The following is a 17316-nucleotide window of genomic DNA, read 5'->3' on the forward strand; positions in this document are numbered from 1 at the left end:
AACTGTCTCGCACTTCCAAAACCACCAAGCCCAAGCCTAAATGTGCCTGGGCTGCCCTTCAACCGGCTTCCAAATCTGACAAGCCTGTGGCACGACAGGGCGGGCCTCCCCCTGGGGGATCCAAGGGTGGGGGGCCGACTTCTACAGTTCACCCAGGTATGGTTGAAGACCACTTCAGACGTTGGGGTACGGGAAGTCGTCACTCACGGATACGCTATATCCTTCAAGACACATCCCCCTCCTCGCTGTTGCCTGATGGACATCCCTTCAGATCAGGTGAGGGCAACAACTCTCCGTTTAGTGGTACAATCCCTCCTGGACACCGGAGTGGTAGTGCCGGTGCCTCTGGCTCAGAGGGGCAGGGGGTACTATTCAACGCTGTTCCTAGTTCCCAAACCGAATGATTCCTCCTCGGCCCATTCTCAACCTCAAATCTTTGAACAAGTTTGTGAGGGTCTCCAAGTTTCGTATGGAGACCCTTCGCTCTATTGTCCTGGCTTTGGAACCACGGGACTATATGGTATCCCTGGATATACAAGATGCTTACCTGCATATCCCAATTGCCATGTCACATCAGCAGTACCTGCGGTTTGCTATTGGCAATCTCCATTATCAATTCCGGGCCTTACCGTTTGGTCTGACCACGGCTCCGCAAATTTTCATGAAGGTCATGGCAGTTATGATGGCTTCACTCCGCTGTCGGGGCATCTGGATCCTGCCGTATCTGGCCAATCTGGTGATCCTGGCCAATTCCCCAGACGTTCTCCTCCGTCATTTGGATCTGATGGTCCAGTTTCTGCAAGCTTAAGGCTGGCTCATCAACTGGAAGAAATCATCCCTGGTCCCTGCCCAGAGCATTGTGCATCTGGGAGCGTTGTTGGACACACACAACCAGAAGTTGTTTTTGTCACAGGAGAAAGTCCTGAAGCTTCAGGACAAGTTACGTTGCTTCCTTTCTCGCACGGGTGTGTTGATACACTCGGCGATGCAAGTACCAGGCCTCATGGTGTCGGCTTTCGACATGGTGGAGTATGCTCAATTTCATTCCCGCCCTCTGCAGAAACTCATTCTTGCCAAGTGGGAAGACCTGCCTCACCGGATCAGGTCTCAAATGATCTCCTTGTCTCCAGAGGTCCGTCTGTCACTGACCTGGTGGCTGCAGGACCAAGGATTGAGCAGGGGTAGTCCCTTCTGGATCTCCAACTGGGTTCTTCTAACGATTGATGCCAGTCTGAGGGGTTGGGGCGCGGTGTTGGAGCAACACTCTCTCCAGGGTCGGTGGACCAGGGAGGAGTCTCTCCTCCCGATAAACATTCTAGAATTGCGGCCAGTGTTCAATGTGCTGAAACTGGCCCGGCATCTGGTACTGAACAGGCCTGTTCAAGTACAGTAAGACAATGCCACCACAGTGGCGTACATAAATCATCAAGGCGGCACTCAAAGCCGCATGGCAATGATGGAAGTGTCAAAGATTCTTCAATGGGCGGAACGCCATCTGCCAGCCATATCGGCAGTGTTCATTCCGGGGGTCCTCAACTGGGAAGCGGACTTCCTCAGTCATCAGGACATACACGCCGGAGAGTGGAGCCTTCATCCAGAAGTATTTCAACTCCTAGTGGGGCCTACCAGATGTAGACCTGATGGCGTCTCGACACAATCACAATGTTCCGGTATTCGGAGCAAGAACAAGGGATCCTCAAGCGGCGTTCGTGGACGCACTGGCAGTTCCATGGAACTTTTGGCTGCAGTATGTGTTCCCTCCGGTGTCACCCCTGCCCAGAGTAGTGAGGAAGTTCAAGCAAGAAGGAGGAATCCTTCTTCTAATAGCTCCAGCGTGGCCCAGAAGGCATAGGTTCTCAGACCTAAAGACCTTCTCCTGTCGTGAGAATGTGGTGTACTTGGCTACTAACGGTTGTCGTCTCTTTTGCCTGCCACTGCATTGGACTGGTTAACGAAACTGAGCTCCTGTGAACAGAGGCGGGGTTATAGAGGAGGCGGCGCTGAGCATCTTGGGAACAGTCAAAGCTTTTAGCCTGTTGGTGCCTCGGATCAAGATCCTACTCTACACCCCCAATGTTATTCCCTGTGGAATCCAGTGTACCTCGCAGAAAGAGATTTAACAAGGGTAAGCTCTTACCATAAATCTCCATTTTGGTACCCTGTGCCAGAAAGAAAATTGGCGTCCCCCACCTCCCCATTTTTCCAATAAGCACATAAGGCGCATGCCTCACGGGGAAGGGGCATGACAAAATTGATTAACAGAGCCATTTTATATATAGCTGCTGGCTTAATCATTGTGATCTTGAAAAAGTTCTGTCCAGGACCGAAACGTCGATCTGCCATTATGACTTTAATATCTCTATGAGACACCATTTGAGGTGAAATAAAAGTTAGTTTTCTACTATTTGGTGAGTGCCTGTACCTGTGGAATTATCTTTATTACATGGACTCAATTGAACCGCTGTCTTGCACTATTTAAGCCGTGAGTCTGGACTGACTACTATGTATATATATATATATATATATAAATACAGCAGTGTAATTAGCGCTACTGCCTGAAATACAAGTCTGATGTAAATTATACAATATATAGTAAATATTGATTAGGTGCAATTTATAACACTTCTCTAGTTGGAGGGCTGCTAAAAAGAGTCCTCTAAAGATGGACTCTATTTCAAAGTCCAGGTTCAAAATAAAAAGAGTGATATGATCCAGCGCCTTCTGTGTTGCAATTCTCCTAGTGTGAATAATACATTTATATGCGTACCGGAACCAGTAGGATTTTCACTGGTGTATATATAAGTAGTTTAATAAAATTTGTAAAAGCCATAAGCATTCTGATTTATATGATTTTTTATTGTTTGATATGTCTTAATGGATAGATGCACTATTCTTCCTCTCTTCCTTCTTTCGTATTAGTCATATTAATAAGTCCATGTCTCTCGCATTTCAATATACTCCTGTAAACAAAGAAAATCAATATTTTGTGAAACTGTCAGAGCATGTTTATACTGAGACAACCCCCTTTGTTTTCTCCAATGACACCCCTGATGAAGTTGTTACCAACGAAATGCATTGGGTGATAAACTGTCTGAGAACACAACGTACTAAAGAGAATAACAAAAGCTCTGCCCGAGTTAGGGCATCCTTACGTGTTAAGACAAACTACAGTATGTTCTAACCTGATGCACTTGTATTAATGTTTTATTGTTAAAAATGTCTAAATTATTATTTTTTAAATAAATTGATAGCTTGTATTTTAATAAGAACCATTTAGCTGAATTTTAATAAGAAATATTTGGTTTCACTCAATGGCCCTTGTATGAAGATATATCTGCTATCCAGAGCATTAGTCTGAACATTTGGTATATACTAGCAAATTAAGGTAAAATATCCAAAAAATAGGTTCCTCCAAAGAAACAACAATTTTATATATATATGAACAGGCGACCACTAAAAGCAGGACTGCCCTACTTTCTTTTTTCCACTCAGTTCCCTAATGACCAATTACTGTAACTTTAACTGAACTAAAAGAGTAATTCACTACTTCATTAGGACTGTCATCTGAAAGTACAAATGAACTTGTGGCAGCTCCCAACTTCAGGTACAGATGGCAATGGGATCTACCAACCCTATTTGCTTCAAAAATGTGGACAGACCATTTACTGCAAGTACTTGACTGTAAAGGGTAACTCCACGCAAAATGTCCTGGACAATATTTAGCATAGATATAAAAAAAATTACACTGTCCTCTGATATAATCAGTACAGATCCCTGAATAATGAAAGCTGAGATAAGGTCCAGCATGGGACCTACTTGGACTTTGGTCCTGGAGTTCTCATATTCCAAAATGCCTGCTTAACTCTATCTATGAAGTCTTAGTCTTCCTACCCTGCTTTCCAGTGTTCCAGGCTGTTCCAAGCACCTTACCATGAACTGCTGCTACTGTACAGTTCTCAGTGGGCAACCAGTGAGTGAAGTGTATAATAAATGTCAGAATTTACTCTACAATTTCAATTCCATTTAAAAAAACAACAAACTTATCTGGGGGGCATTGGATGTTCAGTAGAGATGTATTGCAGAACGATACCTTCAGGTAACAAAATATTGTAAAATGGATGTAGCAGAAGCTTTGTTCTGTGGCCCTAAAGGGGATCTTCCTCTGCCTAGTATGCGGTCTATAGATCTACAGTGACTAAGTCAACATCAAATGATTGACATGTATTAGGTCATCATGGTCAAAAGATCAACGTGACAATGGTCGACACATGAAAAGTTCGACATGAGTTTTTTGAATTTTTTCTATTTTTAGGACTTTTTCTTACTTTACCATCCACATGGACAACAATTCAGATCGGTAACCTGTGCCGAGCGAAGCAGTGTGAGGCACTTTGTCCGAAGCAGGGGTGAGTGAAGTGAGCCACGCGAGGGGACACAGTGCACTAATTGGGGGTCCACGTGCTTTGAAGGAAAATTTTGACACCAACAAAATATGAAATGTCGAACTTTTCATGTGTCAACCATTTCAGTGTCAAATTTTCAACCTGGTCGACCTTTTATTCATGTCAACCAATTTGGTGTCGACCTTTTCACTGTCGACCCTGTGATCCGTAACCCCTCTGCCTAGCAGTCACAGCCTTATTGGTGCATTTCTGCATTATTCAGTTCTACTTAGTGCAAGCGAAATCTCATTTACCTACAGTAGCGTTGTTGTGCCGTATGATGCCAGACATGTGGTGTCACTTTGATGCTGCGCCACAGGTAGCGAGTTCCATACTTTATCACATCATAGTATTTTGCAAAGCTGCCACATACCAATAGATTATTACTGTCGACTTAGGGCAGTATACTATTAGCTGCGATGCTGCCTCGGCCAATCAAACCTGCCAGATATCGCAATGTATGACTGATGGTCATTATCGGGGTATCCAATAAGAGGCCGTTTTGATCAGCTGAAATTGGACCCACGATCACACAAAAACACTTGGGATCGGGGACTTATCGTGGCTCCGGCGGCTCCTTATCGCAGATTATGTTAGGCACCTGAAGCATAATCACCTATAAGAGCTGGAATCTGGTGAAAATGATAATGGCATCGGGGCTAATAGGATAGCCCCAGGCAATCCTATTATCAGCAGTAAAGTAACGTTGCTAAATTAGGATACTGCCAATAGTATTTGCACTTTTTACTCAATTGTTACAGTATAAATTTGCATGATGTTTCATGGCAGGATGTATGGCGCGGTCTCTCTCTCTCTTGCTATGGCATGCAAATATACTTGTACTGTATAAGGTATCTGTACTTTGCGCTTTTATTACATTAGCAATGCAAAAAATATGCATTAAGAAGATTATTGAGCAATACAAACGCATTGCGCGACTAAAGGGGGGTACACACGGAGAGATCCTTGCTTAAATTTCAAGCAATCCTGTGCGTGGCTATCGCTGGTACTAGATTGGCCTGCATGCAGGCACAATCTAGCAGGTCGCTCAATTCACCACTGGGTGAAATGAGCGCTCCCCCCCCCCCCCCCCCAGTTCACCCCCTCGCTCAGCACACATCGCGCTGTGCATACCTCCCAATTTTCGCTTTTTGGGACTGTTCCATTGTCCCACCCGAGGGCGACAGTGTCCCGCGGTGGGGGGGCAGTTGGGAGGCTATGTCACTTGCTGTCCAGCTTAGCAGAGCAGTGGTGAATAGACGCTGTGCGCATGTGCACAGCGTCTATTCACTAGAGACGGAGGTAGAGGGGGCATGCCAGCAGCTGACAGAGCGCTGGGCATGCCCCCTCAGTGACAAAAACCGGGGGTGTGGCTCGCGATCACGGCACTCCCACGAAGCCATACCCCCTTCCCCAATTCTACGGCCCCTTTTCCGACGAGTTGAGGATAGGTGAAAGTGGACACATCTGTATTTCAGGCTTTGGGATCATGATGGTAACTACTCTTAATACTGTATGCACTTGAATGACTATCCTATCAGTCGTATTAGGGGCGAGCTCAAGCAAATGAATATAAAAGTTATATATGTAGAAAAATGCTGAGCTGCTGTTCTTTAAAGCATTTTCCAAGTCTGCATGTATTATATTGCTTGTTTTCTTTATTTCAGTGTATACCAATTAAGGGTCTTGGATTTGTTCTTGGAGCCTACAAATGCATTTGCAAGCCTGGATTTTATCATCCTGACATGTTTTCAGTGAATGGCTTTCAAAGTAAGTGCCTTTTGGTTGAGCAAGAAAAAAAAAAAGTGTCATTAATAATGCAGGACTCCTTTTTATCCTTGTCAGGGTTATACAGTAAATCCCCAGTGGTGTGCAACTTTATAATTATATAATCACCTAAGAACATTTAGCCCATTGTTTTGTAATGGTACGCTGTTTCTCTGGGACCCTATATATACATATTTTTGGCATATTAAGCTTGGATATAAGTGCCAGAAAAAAAATATATAATTCCATACTTTATATAAAGAGCAATTACAGTAGGTAGCTAACCTGAAACCTACAGTAGGAATTTGAAGCAGTGGCATCACTAGAGGGGTGCCGGGGATGCAAACCGGTCTAGGTGACACCATTTAATGGGGTAACACCAAGATAATATTTGGCGTTGCATAATAACGTCACCAGGCTCCCGGTCACTGAGGAGGAGCCGGCAGCGTGGGAAGCGTGGGAAGAGTTGCTGGGAGCACCCCTCCAGTGATGAAAATGTGGATGTACCACAGGCCAAGTTCCTTCCACAAGAGGCCTGATCTATTTTCAGGGTCCACTTAGCACACAGGGTGACACCAACTCTAGTGACTCCACTGCTTTTAGAGGGTCAAGATATTCTCCATTTGTACTCATCTATGGCCTTGACAAAAGTAAAAACAAGTTGGGGTTGAGGGCTTTCTCTCCAGTCCAGGGTATTTGAAGAATCACTGTTACAGTAGTTTAAAAAAAATAATAATACATATATCATGTAGCTTTTTGCATATATTTAAACACTTGAGGCGAGGGGCTTAATGTGTGTGTAATGAAACGGTACACTCCACAATGTATTAGGTTGACGTACAGTATGAAAGAATATTACATTTTTAATGAGTTATCAAGTATGCAAAAAGTATATGGTGCCAAGGGACTGAGCACTTCCCAGGACCAATTGCAGTTTTAATCCTCCTTGCTTAGAATAAGTCTTAAGCCGAGAATCATTAAAGGAGGACTCCGTGATTGCATGATTGTGCCATGGTCAATGTAAGACACTAGTTTGACCTACTGTAGTAAACCATCCTTATTGCTGGCCCCATAATCAAATCCAATGTTCATGGAGTTGAGTGATATTTTGCTACAGCATACATCTAAGTCACTAAATAATCGCACAGTATATGCATTCCATGGTGTGACCCTCAGAGGCGCAGTTGCAATTGAGATGTATGGTATCGGAAATGCACTGAAAATGTTCTGGGCATTCCTGGGGCGTTTGGTATGGGATACCTGCATCCTGACTGCCAGAATCCAGACAGGAGGGAGAAACTAGCCTAAACCTAACCCGCAGCCTAACCTTAACCCTCCCTTCTATAGCCTAACTCTAACCCTCCCCTTCCCGAAGCCTAACCCTCCCCCTGCAGTTTGACCCTAACCCTTCCCCAACAACCTAACCCTTCCCGGCATACTTATGTTCGGGAATCTAGCTGTCTGGATTCTGGCTGTTGGGATTCTGGCTGTTGGGTTTCCGGCTGTTGGGATTCCGACTGTTGGGATTCTGGCGTCCACTTTCTTACAGGTGTCAGGATTCCGGTGACGGTTTTCTGACCGCTGGGATCCTGTCCTTCGGGATGCCCCCTGCATCCCTTCTTGGGTGAAGGGGAATCTGCACTTAGCATGGTGATGGTGTAAGTTTCGATGGTGCAACCTATGGTTGCATCTAAAGACACACAAAGTGGTATTTGAATTTGTTCAGCCTCCCACTTGTACCGGAAATTCAGATAGTTATTGAGTATTGCCTGCTCTAAAAATCCACGCAGTTAATTCTAATTTAAATAAATGTATCCCTTTCAGCTCTAATTTGACATTGAGAGCCACAGGTACAGTATGATGCTGTAGAAAATGGCAAGATGAACTTGCTATGAACACAAATATGTTTTCAATAAGGGCAAAAATAATTAAAATAAACATGATACTACTATTGCATATAACTTCTCACAGCAATCCTTCTGTCAAGCTGGCCATACACAGAACGATTGTCATTAAAATCTGTCCTATACAGAACAGTTTGGAATTATTATTTAGTGTACGTACTTGAAGAATAATCTTTCAACACTGAAAATGGCTGAAAAATGGTCATGATCATTTGATTTGATTTTCAATCAAGTCCAATCGTCCAGGACCATTATTATGCCAATTTCATGTAGTGTACATTGTGGCCATACATTATTCAGAATATGGACAGTATATAACGAAGCTCAGTCTGTAATTCCCATTGGTTGGACTGCTGCCTACGTCATTCAGTGCATGGCCAGGATTAGGCTTGCCACCTGGTTCAATGGGGAGACAGAGAAAACAAATGTAAAAGAGTACAAGGAACCCAATAGTACAACTGCATCTTAGTTCATTCAAATATAGGTACATAAGCCATAGAAAGTAAAGAAATTACTGGTTGAGAATTTAGCCTGCAGGAAAATGCCTGTTCTATGTATCTGTTATCAGTACTGTATATTCCCTTCGCAGTATGCACTGTGATAGAGAGCAGGCTAATAACGATTAAATCCAAGCATGGTTTCTATAACAAAATTATTGCGCTAATTATTCTACAAACTAGTTTCAGAAAAATAATATTCTGAAGAATAAAATCCACATATATTGGGGGCATATAAATATGCTGCAATGTGCCACTGTACACTGCCATGTTTCCTTCTTACTCTCACTGTACACTGCCATGTTCCAAAACCTTACTCTCACTGTACACTGTCACAACTGAGGGCCTGAGCTGACGGGAGGCAGCCTCAGTTGTAGGGGCTGAGATGTACCGGAACCTGGGAGGTTGTATCAGACCCCTGGACATGTAAGTAACATGAATAATAACTGCCCGAAGGCGTGACCACGACAACTTAGATAAAAGTCAATGATGTTTATTATGACAACTCCGCATCACAGCAGCAATAAAAGAAAACGTAAAAGTCAGCAAAGAATAAATACAGTTCCTGAGTACTACAGCATGGCAGGAGCCACAGGGCACTGGTAGTGTGAGATAGTTCTTATGATCTTCTAGATGGAAAGTCCTTACCAGGCCCGGCTGTAGCAATGGAGATAACCCAGGATTGTACCAGCTGGTGTTCCAGGAAGAGCTGGGTTGCTGAAGGTAAAACAGCTGCTGTGGATACTGGCTGGAACCAGACTGTTGTTAGCACGGAGTGGATACTGGCTGGAACCAGTTAAATAATAAATGAACTTTGGGAGCGATGAAATGTGAACTGAAATGTAGAACTTGAGAGCGGAGAAATAATAATTCCGGTGGAGAGTGGTAAAGTGTAGAAAGGACACCGGCCCTTTAAGGGAAGCTGTACTCTGCTGGAAGCTGAGGCTGGAAGCAGGTAGTGTTGTAGCTGGAAACAGATGAATCCACAATGGATTGGAGAGTCAGGCTACACCGCAGGTGGAATGCTGGTGCGGGTCTCTATGGTGGAAGTCTTGAGACAGGAGCTGGAACCTGGAAGACAATCATAGAAGAGAGACAAACAGGAACTAGGTTTGACAACCAAAGCACTGACGTCTTCCTTGCTCAGGTACAGCTTACTTATACCTGCAGCAAGGAAGGGGTTGGCTAGGCAATTATGCAAATCAACAACACAGACAGCAGATTGGTGGAAATGATCAGATGACAGAATCCAAGATGGCTGCGCCCATGCAGACACTTGGAGGGAAGTTTGGTTTGTAATCCATGTGGTCTGGGAAACAGTAATGGCGGCGCCGGCCACCGAAGACAGGAGACGCCAGGCTGATAGATGCACATTTAACCACGCGGGCACAGCGGAGGCCGCGGCTGATGAAAAGACCACTCTGCATGTGGAAACTCAGGAACAGCGGAATCCGGTCCTGGAACGCTGAGCCCGCCTTAGGAGGCATCTGAAGGGTAAGTAATGGCGTCCAGATACCCGGATCGTGACAGCACCCCCCCCTTTAGGAGTGGCCCCAGGACACTTCTTAGGCTTTAAAGGAAACTTTGCGTGGAAATTTCGGACCAAGGCAGGAGCATGGACGTCAGAGGCATTGGTCCAAGAGCGTTCTTCAGGACCATAGCCCTTCCAGTCAATGAGATACTGAAGTTGACCGTAACGGTGACGTGAGTCCAGGATCTTGGCCACTTCATACTCAACGCCTCGTTGAGTTTGGACTTTCGGAGTTGGTGGAAGTGAGGAATGAAACCGATTCAAGATTAGCGGTTTCAACAGGGAAACATGGAATGTCCTGGGTATTTTTAAGAAGGGAGGTAACTGGAGTCTGTAAGCAACAGGATTGATGACTTGATCAATTTTAAAAGGACCGATGTAGCGAGGTGCAAACTTCATACTGGGAACTCTTAACCTCAAATTCTTCGTGGATAACCATACCCGATCACCCACCTTGAGAGCAGGAACTGCTCGACGCTTCTTATCCGCAAACTTCTTGTACCTGAACGATGCCTTGAGCAGAGCTGATCGTACGCTCTTCCAGATATTGGCAAACTGATGCAAGGTGATATCCACTGCGGGAACAGAAGTTGCTGGAAGCGGTTGGAACTCAGGGACTTTAGGGTGGAATCCAAAGTTAGTGAAGAATGGTGTTGAGGAAGATGAAGAATGATACTGGTTGTTATGACAGAACTCGGCCCAGGGAAGTAATTGAACCCAGTCATCTTGAGAGGAGGACACATAGATGCGGAGGAAGGCCTCCAAGTCCTGATTCACCCTCTCAGTTTGACCATTGGTCTGAGGATGGTAAGCCGTGGAAAACTTTAACTTGACTTGGAGGACTTGACATAAACTTCGCCAGAATTTGGCTGTGAATTGAACTCCTCGATCTGAGATAATTTCTTCTGGAAGACCGTGGAGTCGGAAGATCTCTTGTATGAATACTTGAGCCAACTTGGAAGCTGACGGAAGACCGGTGAGAGGAATGAAGTGTGCCATCTTGGTGAACCGGTCAACTACCACCCAGATGGTATTGAACTTGTTGCACATGGGCAAATCTGTAATAAAATCCATCGACAAATGGGTCCATGGTCGACGGGGAACAGATAGTGGAACCAGTTGCCCCGCAGGCGACTGGCGGGATACTTTATGTTGAGCACACTTTGGGCAAGATGCAATAAACTCCAAAACGTCCTTTTTCAGAGTTGGCCACCAATAGGACCTAGAGATAAACTCCAGGGTTTTTTGGATACCTGTATGTCCGGCAAAACGGGAAGCATGGGCCCAATGCATGAGCTTCTTCCTTAGTGTCGGCTTCACAAAACTTTTCCCTGATGGGGGCGTAGAGTCCATCCCTACCGTGGAGAATGCCAACGGATTTATAATAGGATGCTTGTCTGAAGACTCTGACTCATTTTCTTGCTCCCATGAGCGGGAAAGGGCATCGGCCTTGCGATTCTGAGAGCCCGGACAGAACTGGAGTTTAAAGTCGAACCTGGAAAAGAAAAGTGCCCATCTGGCCTGACGAGGGTTGAGACATTGTGCGCCTTTTAGATATAGAAGGTTCTTGTGGTCTGTAAGGATGGTGATTGAATGAGAAGCTCCCTCCAACAGATATCTCCACTCCTCTAGAGCGAGCTTGATGGCTAGCAACTCCTGGTCGCCAATGGCATAGTTGCGCTCCGCTGGGGAGAACTTCCGTGAGAAGAAACTGCAAGGATGTAAATGACCATCTTTAGCCCTCTGAGATAACACCGCTCCTACTCCAACGGAGGAGGCATCCACCTCTAAGATGAAAGGAGAGTCGATGTCAGGCTGTTTCAGGACAGGTGCAGAGATGAACCTCTGTTTTAAAAGATGAAAAGCTTGCATGGCTTCTTCAGACCACTTGGACGGGTTAGCACCCTTCTTGGTGAAAGCAGTAATAGGCGCCACAATGGTGGAAAAGTCTCGTATAAACTTTCGGTAATAATTGGCGAACCCTAAGAACCTCTGGACCCCTTTGAGGGTTAAGGGTACCGGCCAATTCTGGATTGCTTGTAGTTTCTCAGGATCCATCTCTAGTCCGGAACCGGACACAATGTACCCTAGAAACGGAATGGACTTGACTTCAAAGACGCATTTCTCTAATTTGCAGTAGAGATGATTGACACGGAGACGGGACAGAACCTCCTTTACCCAGAAACGATGTTCCTCTAAATCGTTGGCAAAAATGAGGATATCATCTAGATAGACCACGACATGACGGTATAGAATGTCTCTGAAGATCTCATTGACGAAATGCTGGAAGACAGCTGGAGCATTGCTCAATCCGAAGGGCATGACGAGGTACTCATAATGTCCGTCACGGGTGTTAAATGCGGTCTTCCACTCGTCACCCTCACGGATCCGGATGAGATTGTATGCACCTCTCAGGTCCAGCTTTGTAAAGATGGTAGCTCCGCTAACTCTGTCAAAGAGCTCAGTAATCAGGGGTAAAGGATAGCGGTTCTTGATGGTAATGTCGTTCAAACCTCTGTAGTCGATGCACGGCCGCAGACCACCATCTTTCTTCTTTACAAAAAAGAAGCCTGCGCCGGCTGGAGAAGAAGAAGGTCGAATGAACCCCTTTGCTAGGTTCTCTTTAATGTATTCCTCCATAGAATGTGTCTCGGGGAGAGACAACGGATAAGTTCGGCCTCGAGGTGGAACCTTCCCTGGAACGAGATCAATCGGGCAGTCCCATTCTCTATGAGGAGGAAGGATATCAGCAGAAGCTTTACTGAACACATCCGTGAAATCTTGATATGGAGGAGGTGGAACATCAGACGACCTGGGGGAGGAAGAACAGACAGGCAACACTTTAAACAAACATGTCTTAGTACAGGAGGAACCCCATGCCAGGATCTGCGTAGTCGTCCAATCAATTGTAGGATTGTGAAGACGGAGCCATGGAAGGCCCAGGACCACAGGATGTGTGGCTCTTGGAATCACTAAAAATGAAATAAGTTCGGAATGAAGAACTCCCACTCTCAGACGAACTGGTAGAGTCCTTAGAGAAATAACTGTATCAAAAATTTTACTGCCATCCACAGCAGTTAAGGAAAAGGACGAAGGAAGTCTCTCGGTGGGTAGGGACCACCGTTTAACATAGGCTTCAGTAATAAAGTTCCCAGCTGCTCCGGAATCCAGGAGGGCAATGACGTTCTGATAACGTTGAGCAACTTGAAGCGAGACTGGGAGGTTACAATCTTGAGGAGATGGAGAGGAGATCATTACTCCTAGCCGGCCCTCTCCTTGGCGAGCTAGGATTTGGAGTTTCCCGGACGTTTGGGACAGGCATTAATGGTGTGAGACGGAGCTGCACAATACAGACAGAGAAACTCGGAGAGACGTCTTCGGCGCTCAGCAGGAGTTAAACGGGAACGGCCAATTTGCATGGGTTCATCTGTAGTTGGTGACAGTTGGCGAGGAGGAGGAGTAGAAGATTTTGGAGCAGATGATCTTCCACGCTCAGTTGCTCTCTCTCTGAAACGTAAGTCAACTTTCGTACAAAGTGAGATTAGCTCATCTAACTTGGAGGGTAAGTCTCTGGTAGCTAACTCATCTTTAATACGCTCGGATAAACCATGCCAGAATGCAGCATACAGGGCCTCGTCGTTCCATGCCAGTTCGGATGCCAGGATCTGGAACTGTATAAGATATTGTCCTACAGTACGTGATTCCTGGCGTAAACGGAGAATCTCAGACGAAGCTGAAGTTACCCTGCCTGGCTCGTCGAAGATGCGCCTGAATGTTGACACAAATGCAGTGTAAGAAGATAGCAGGGTGTCGGACCTCTCCCATAACGGTGATGCCCAATCAAGGGCTGAGCCACTTAGAAGAGAAATAATGTAGGCAATTTTTGTACGGTCACTGGGAAAATTGCCAGGTTGTAGCTCAAACTGAATCTCACACTGGTTGAGAAATCCCCTGCAGAATCTTGGAGATCCGTCAAATTTTGCTGGCGTTGGAAGATGAAGACGTGGAGCAGAAATGGGTAAGGTGGGTGGGGTTATAGCTGGAGTCACTGTGGTTGACGCACCAGACGCGCCTGATCCACGGAGAGTTGTCTGAATCCCATCCAGCCGAGTAGAGAGATCCTGGAGACAGCGGATGATGTGGCCCTGTGCAGCCTCCTGATGTTCTAGTCGGGCTGCCAGTTCTTGCATCGGCCTGGCCGCTTGATCCTGGTCTCCGGCTGGATTCATTAGGTCAGTGCTTACTGTCACAACTGAGGGCCTGAGCTGACGGGAGGCAGCCTCAGTTGTAGGGGCTGAGATGTACCGGAACCTGGGAGGTTGTATCAGACCCCTGGACATGTAAGTAACATGAATAATAACTGCCCGAAGGCGTGACCACGACAACTTAGATAAAAGTCAATGATGTTTATTATGACAACTCCGCATCACAGCAGCAATAAAAGAAAACGTAAAAGTCAGCAAAGAATAAATACAGTTCCTGAGTACTACAGCATGGCAGGAGCCACAGGGCACTGGTAGTGTGAGATAGTTCTTATGATCTTCTAGATGGAAAGTCCTTACCAGGCCCGGCTGTAGCAATGGAGATAACCCAGGATTGTACCAGCTGGTGTTCCAGGAAGAGCTGGGTTGCTGAAGGTAAAACAGCTGCTGTGGATACTGGCTGGAACCAGACTGTTGTTAGCATGGAGTGGATACTGGCTGGAACCAGTTAAATAATAAATGAACTTTGGGAGCGATGAAATGTGAACTGAAATGTAGAACTTGAGAGCGGAGAAATAATAATTCCGGTGGAGAGTGGTAAAGTGTAGAAAGGACACCGGCCCTTTAAGGGAAGCTGTACTCTGCTGGAAGCTGAGGCTGGAAGCAGGTAGTGTTGTAGCTGGAAACAGATGAATCCACAATGGATTGGAGAGTCAGGCTACACCGCAGGTGGAATGCTGGTGCAGGTCTCTATGGTGGAAGTCTTGAGACAGGAGCTGGAACCTGGAAGACAATCATAGAAGAGAGACAAACAGGAACTAGGTTTGACAACCAAAGCACTGACGTCTTCCTTGCTCAGGTACAGCTTACTTATACCTGCAGCAAGGAAGGGGTTGGCTAGGCAATTATGCAAATCAACAACACAGACAGCAGATTGGTGGAAATGATCAGATGACAGAATCCAAGATGGCTGCGCCCATGCAGACACTTGGAGGGAAGTTTGGTTTGTAATCCATGTGGTCTGGGAAACAGTAATGGCGGCGCCGGCCACCGAAGACAGGAGACGCCAGGCTGATAGATGCACATTTAACCACGCGGGCACAGCGGAGGCCGCGGCTGATGAAAAGACCACTCTGCATGTGGAAACTCAGGAACAGCGGAATCCGGTCCTGGAACGCTGAGCCCGCCTTAGGAGGCATCTGAAGGGTAAGTAATGGCGTCCAGATACCCGGATCGTGACATACACTACCATGTTCCCTATCCTTACACTCACTGTACAATGCCATGTTCTCTAACCTTATTCTCACTGTACAATGCCATGTTCTCTAACCTTATTCTCACTGTACAATGCCATGCCCCAATCCATACTCTCACTATACAATGCTATGTTCCCTATTCTTACTCTCACTGCACACGGCCATGTTCTCTATCCTTACTCTCACTGTACACTGCCATGATCTCTATACTTACTCTTACTGTACAATGCCATGTTTCCTATTCTTACTCACTGTAAAATGCCTTGTTCCCTATCCTTACTGTCACTGTACAATGCCATGTTACCTTCACCTTACTCTCACTGTAAGATGCCATGTTTCCTATTCTTACTCTCACTGTACAATGCCATGTTCCCTACCATTACTGTCACTGTACAATGTCATGTTTCCTATCTTTACTCTCACTGTACATAGCCATGTTCCCTATTCTTACTCTCACTGCACAATGACATGTTCCCTATCATTACTCTCACTGTACACTGCCATGTTCCAAAACCTTACTCTCACTGTACAATGCCATGTTCCCTATCCTTACTCTCACTGTACAATGCCATGTTCTCTAACCTTACTCTCATTGTACAATGCCATGTTCCCTAACCTTAATCGTACTGTACAATGTCATGTTCCCTAAGCTACTGTCACTGCACAATGCCACATCCCCAATCCTTACTCTCACTGTAGAATGCCATGTTTCCTATCCTTACTCTCATTGTACAATGCCATGTTCCCTATCCTTACTCTCACTGTAAGATGCCATGTTTCCTATTCTTACTCTCACTGTACAATGCCATGTTCCCTATCATTACTGTTACTGTACAATGTCATGTTTCCTATCTTTACTCTCACTGTACATAGCCATGTTCCCTATTCTTACTCTCACTGCACAATTACATGTTCCCTATCATTACTCTCACTGTACACTGCCATGTTTCCTAACCTTACTCTCACTGTACATTGCCATGTTCCAAAATCTTACTCTCACTGTACAATGCCATGTTCCCTATCCTTACTCTCACTGTACAATGCCATGTTCTTTAACCTGACTCTCACTGTACAATGCCATGTTCCCTAACCTTAATCGTACTGTACAATGTCATGTTCCCTAAGCTACTGTCACTGCACAATGCCCCATCCCCAATCCTTACTCTCACTGTAGAATGCCATGTTTCCTATCCTTACTCTCATTGTACAATGCCATGTTCCCTATCCTTACTCTCACTGTAAGATGCCATGTTTCCTATTCTTACTCTCACTGTACAATGCCATGTTCCCTATCATTACTGTTACTGTACAATGTCATGTTTCCTATCTTTACTCTCACTGTACATAGCCATGTTCCCTATTCTTACTCTCACTGCACAATTACATGTTCCCTATCATTACTCTCACTGTACACTGCCATGTTTCCTAACCTTACTCTCACTGTACATTGCCATGTTCCAAAACCTTACTCTCACTGTACAATGCCATGTTCCCTATCCTTACTCTCACTGTACAATGCCATGTTCTCTAACCTGACTCTCACTGTACAATGCCATGTTCCCTAACCTTAATCGTACTGTACAATGTCATGTTCCCTAAGCTACTGTCACTGCACAATGCCCCATCCCCAATCCTTACTCTCACTGTAGAATGCCATGTTTCCTATCCTTACTCTCATTGTACAATGCCATGTTCCCTATCCTTACTCTCACTGTAA

General features: G+C 45.4%; 1 protein-coding gene across 2 annotated transcripts in view; it reads left to right on the plus strand.

The window, feature by feature from the left end:
- The window catches only part of GPR158 (G protein-coupled receptor 158), a 490037-nt gene that overhangs the window by 125845 nt on the left and 346876 nt on the right, over nt 1-17316 (plus strand). For both annotated transcript variants that reach the window (XM_063921634.1, XM_063921635.1), the window contains exon 3: nt 6110-6212. In XM_063921634.1, coding sequence (XP_063777704.1) covers nt 6110-6212 — 103 coding nt within the window. The remainder of the gene's footprint in view (nt 1-6109; nt 6213-17316) is intronic.

This window comes from Pseudophryne corroboree, chromosome 5 (assembly GCF_028390025.1).
Source record: "Pseudophryne corroboree isolate aPseCor3 chromosome 5, aPseCor3.hap2, whole genome shotgun sequence".
NCBI lineage: Eukaryota > Metazoa > Chordata > Amphibia > Anura > Myobatrachidae > Pseudophryne > Pseudophryne corroboree.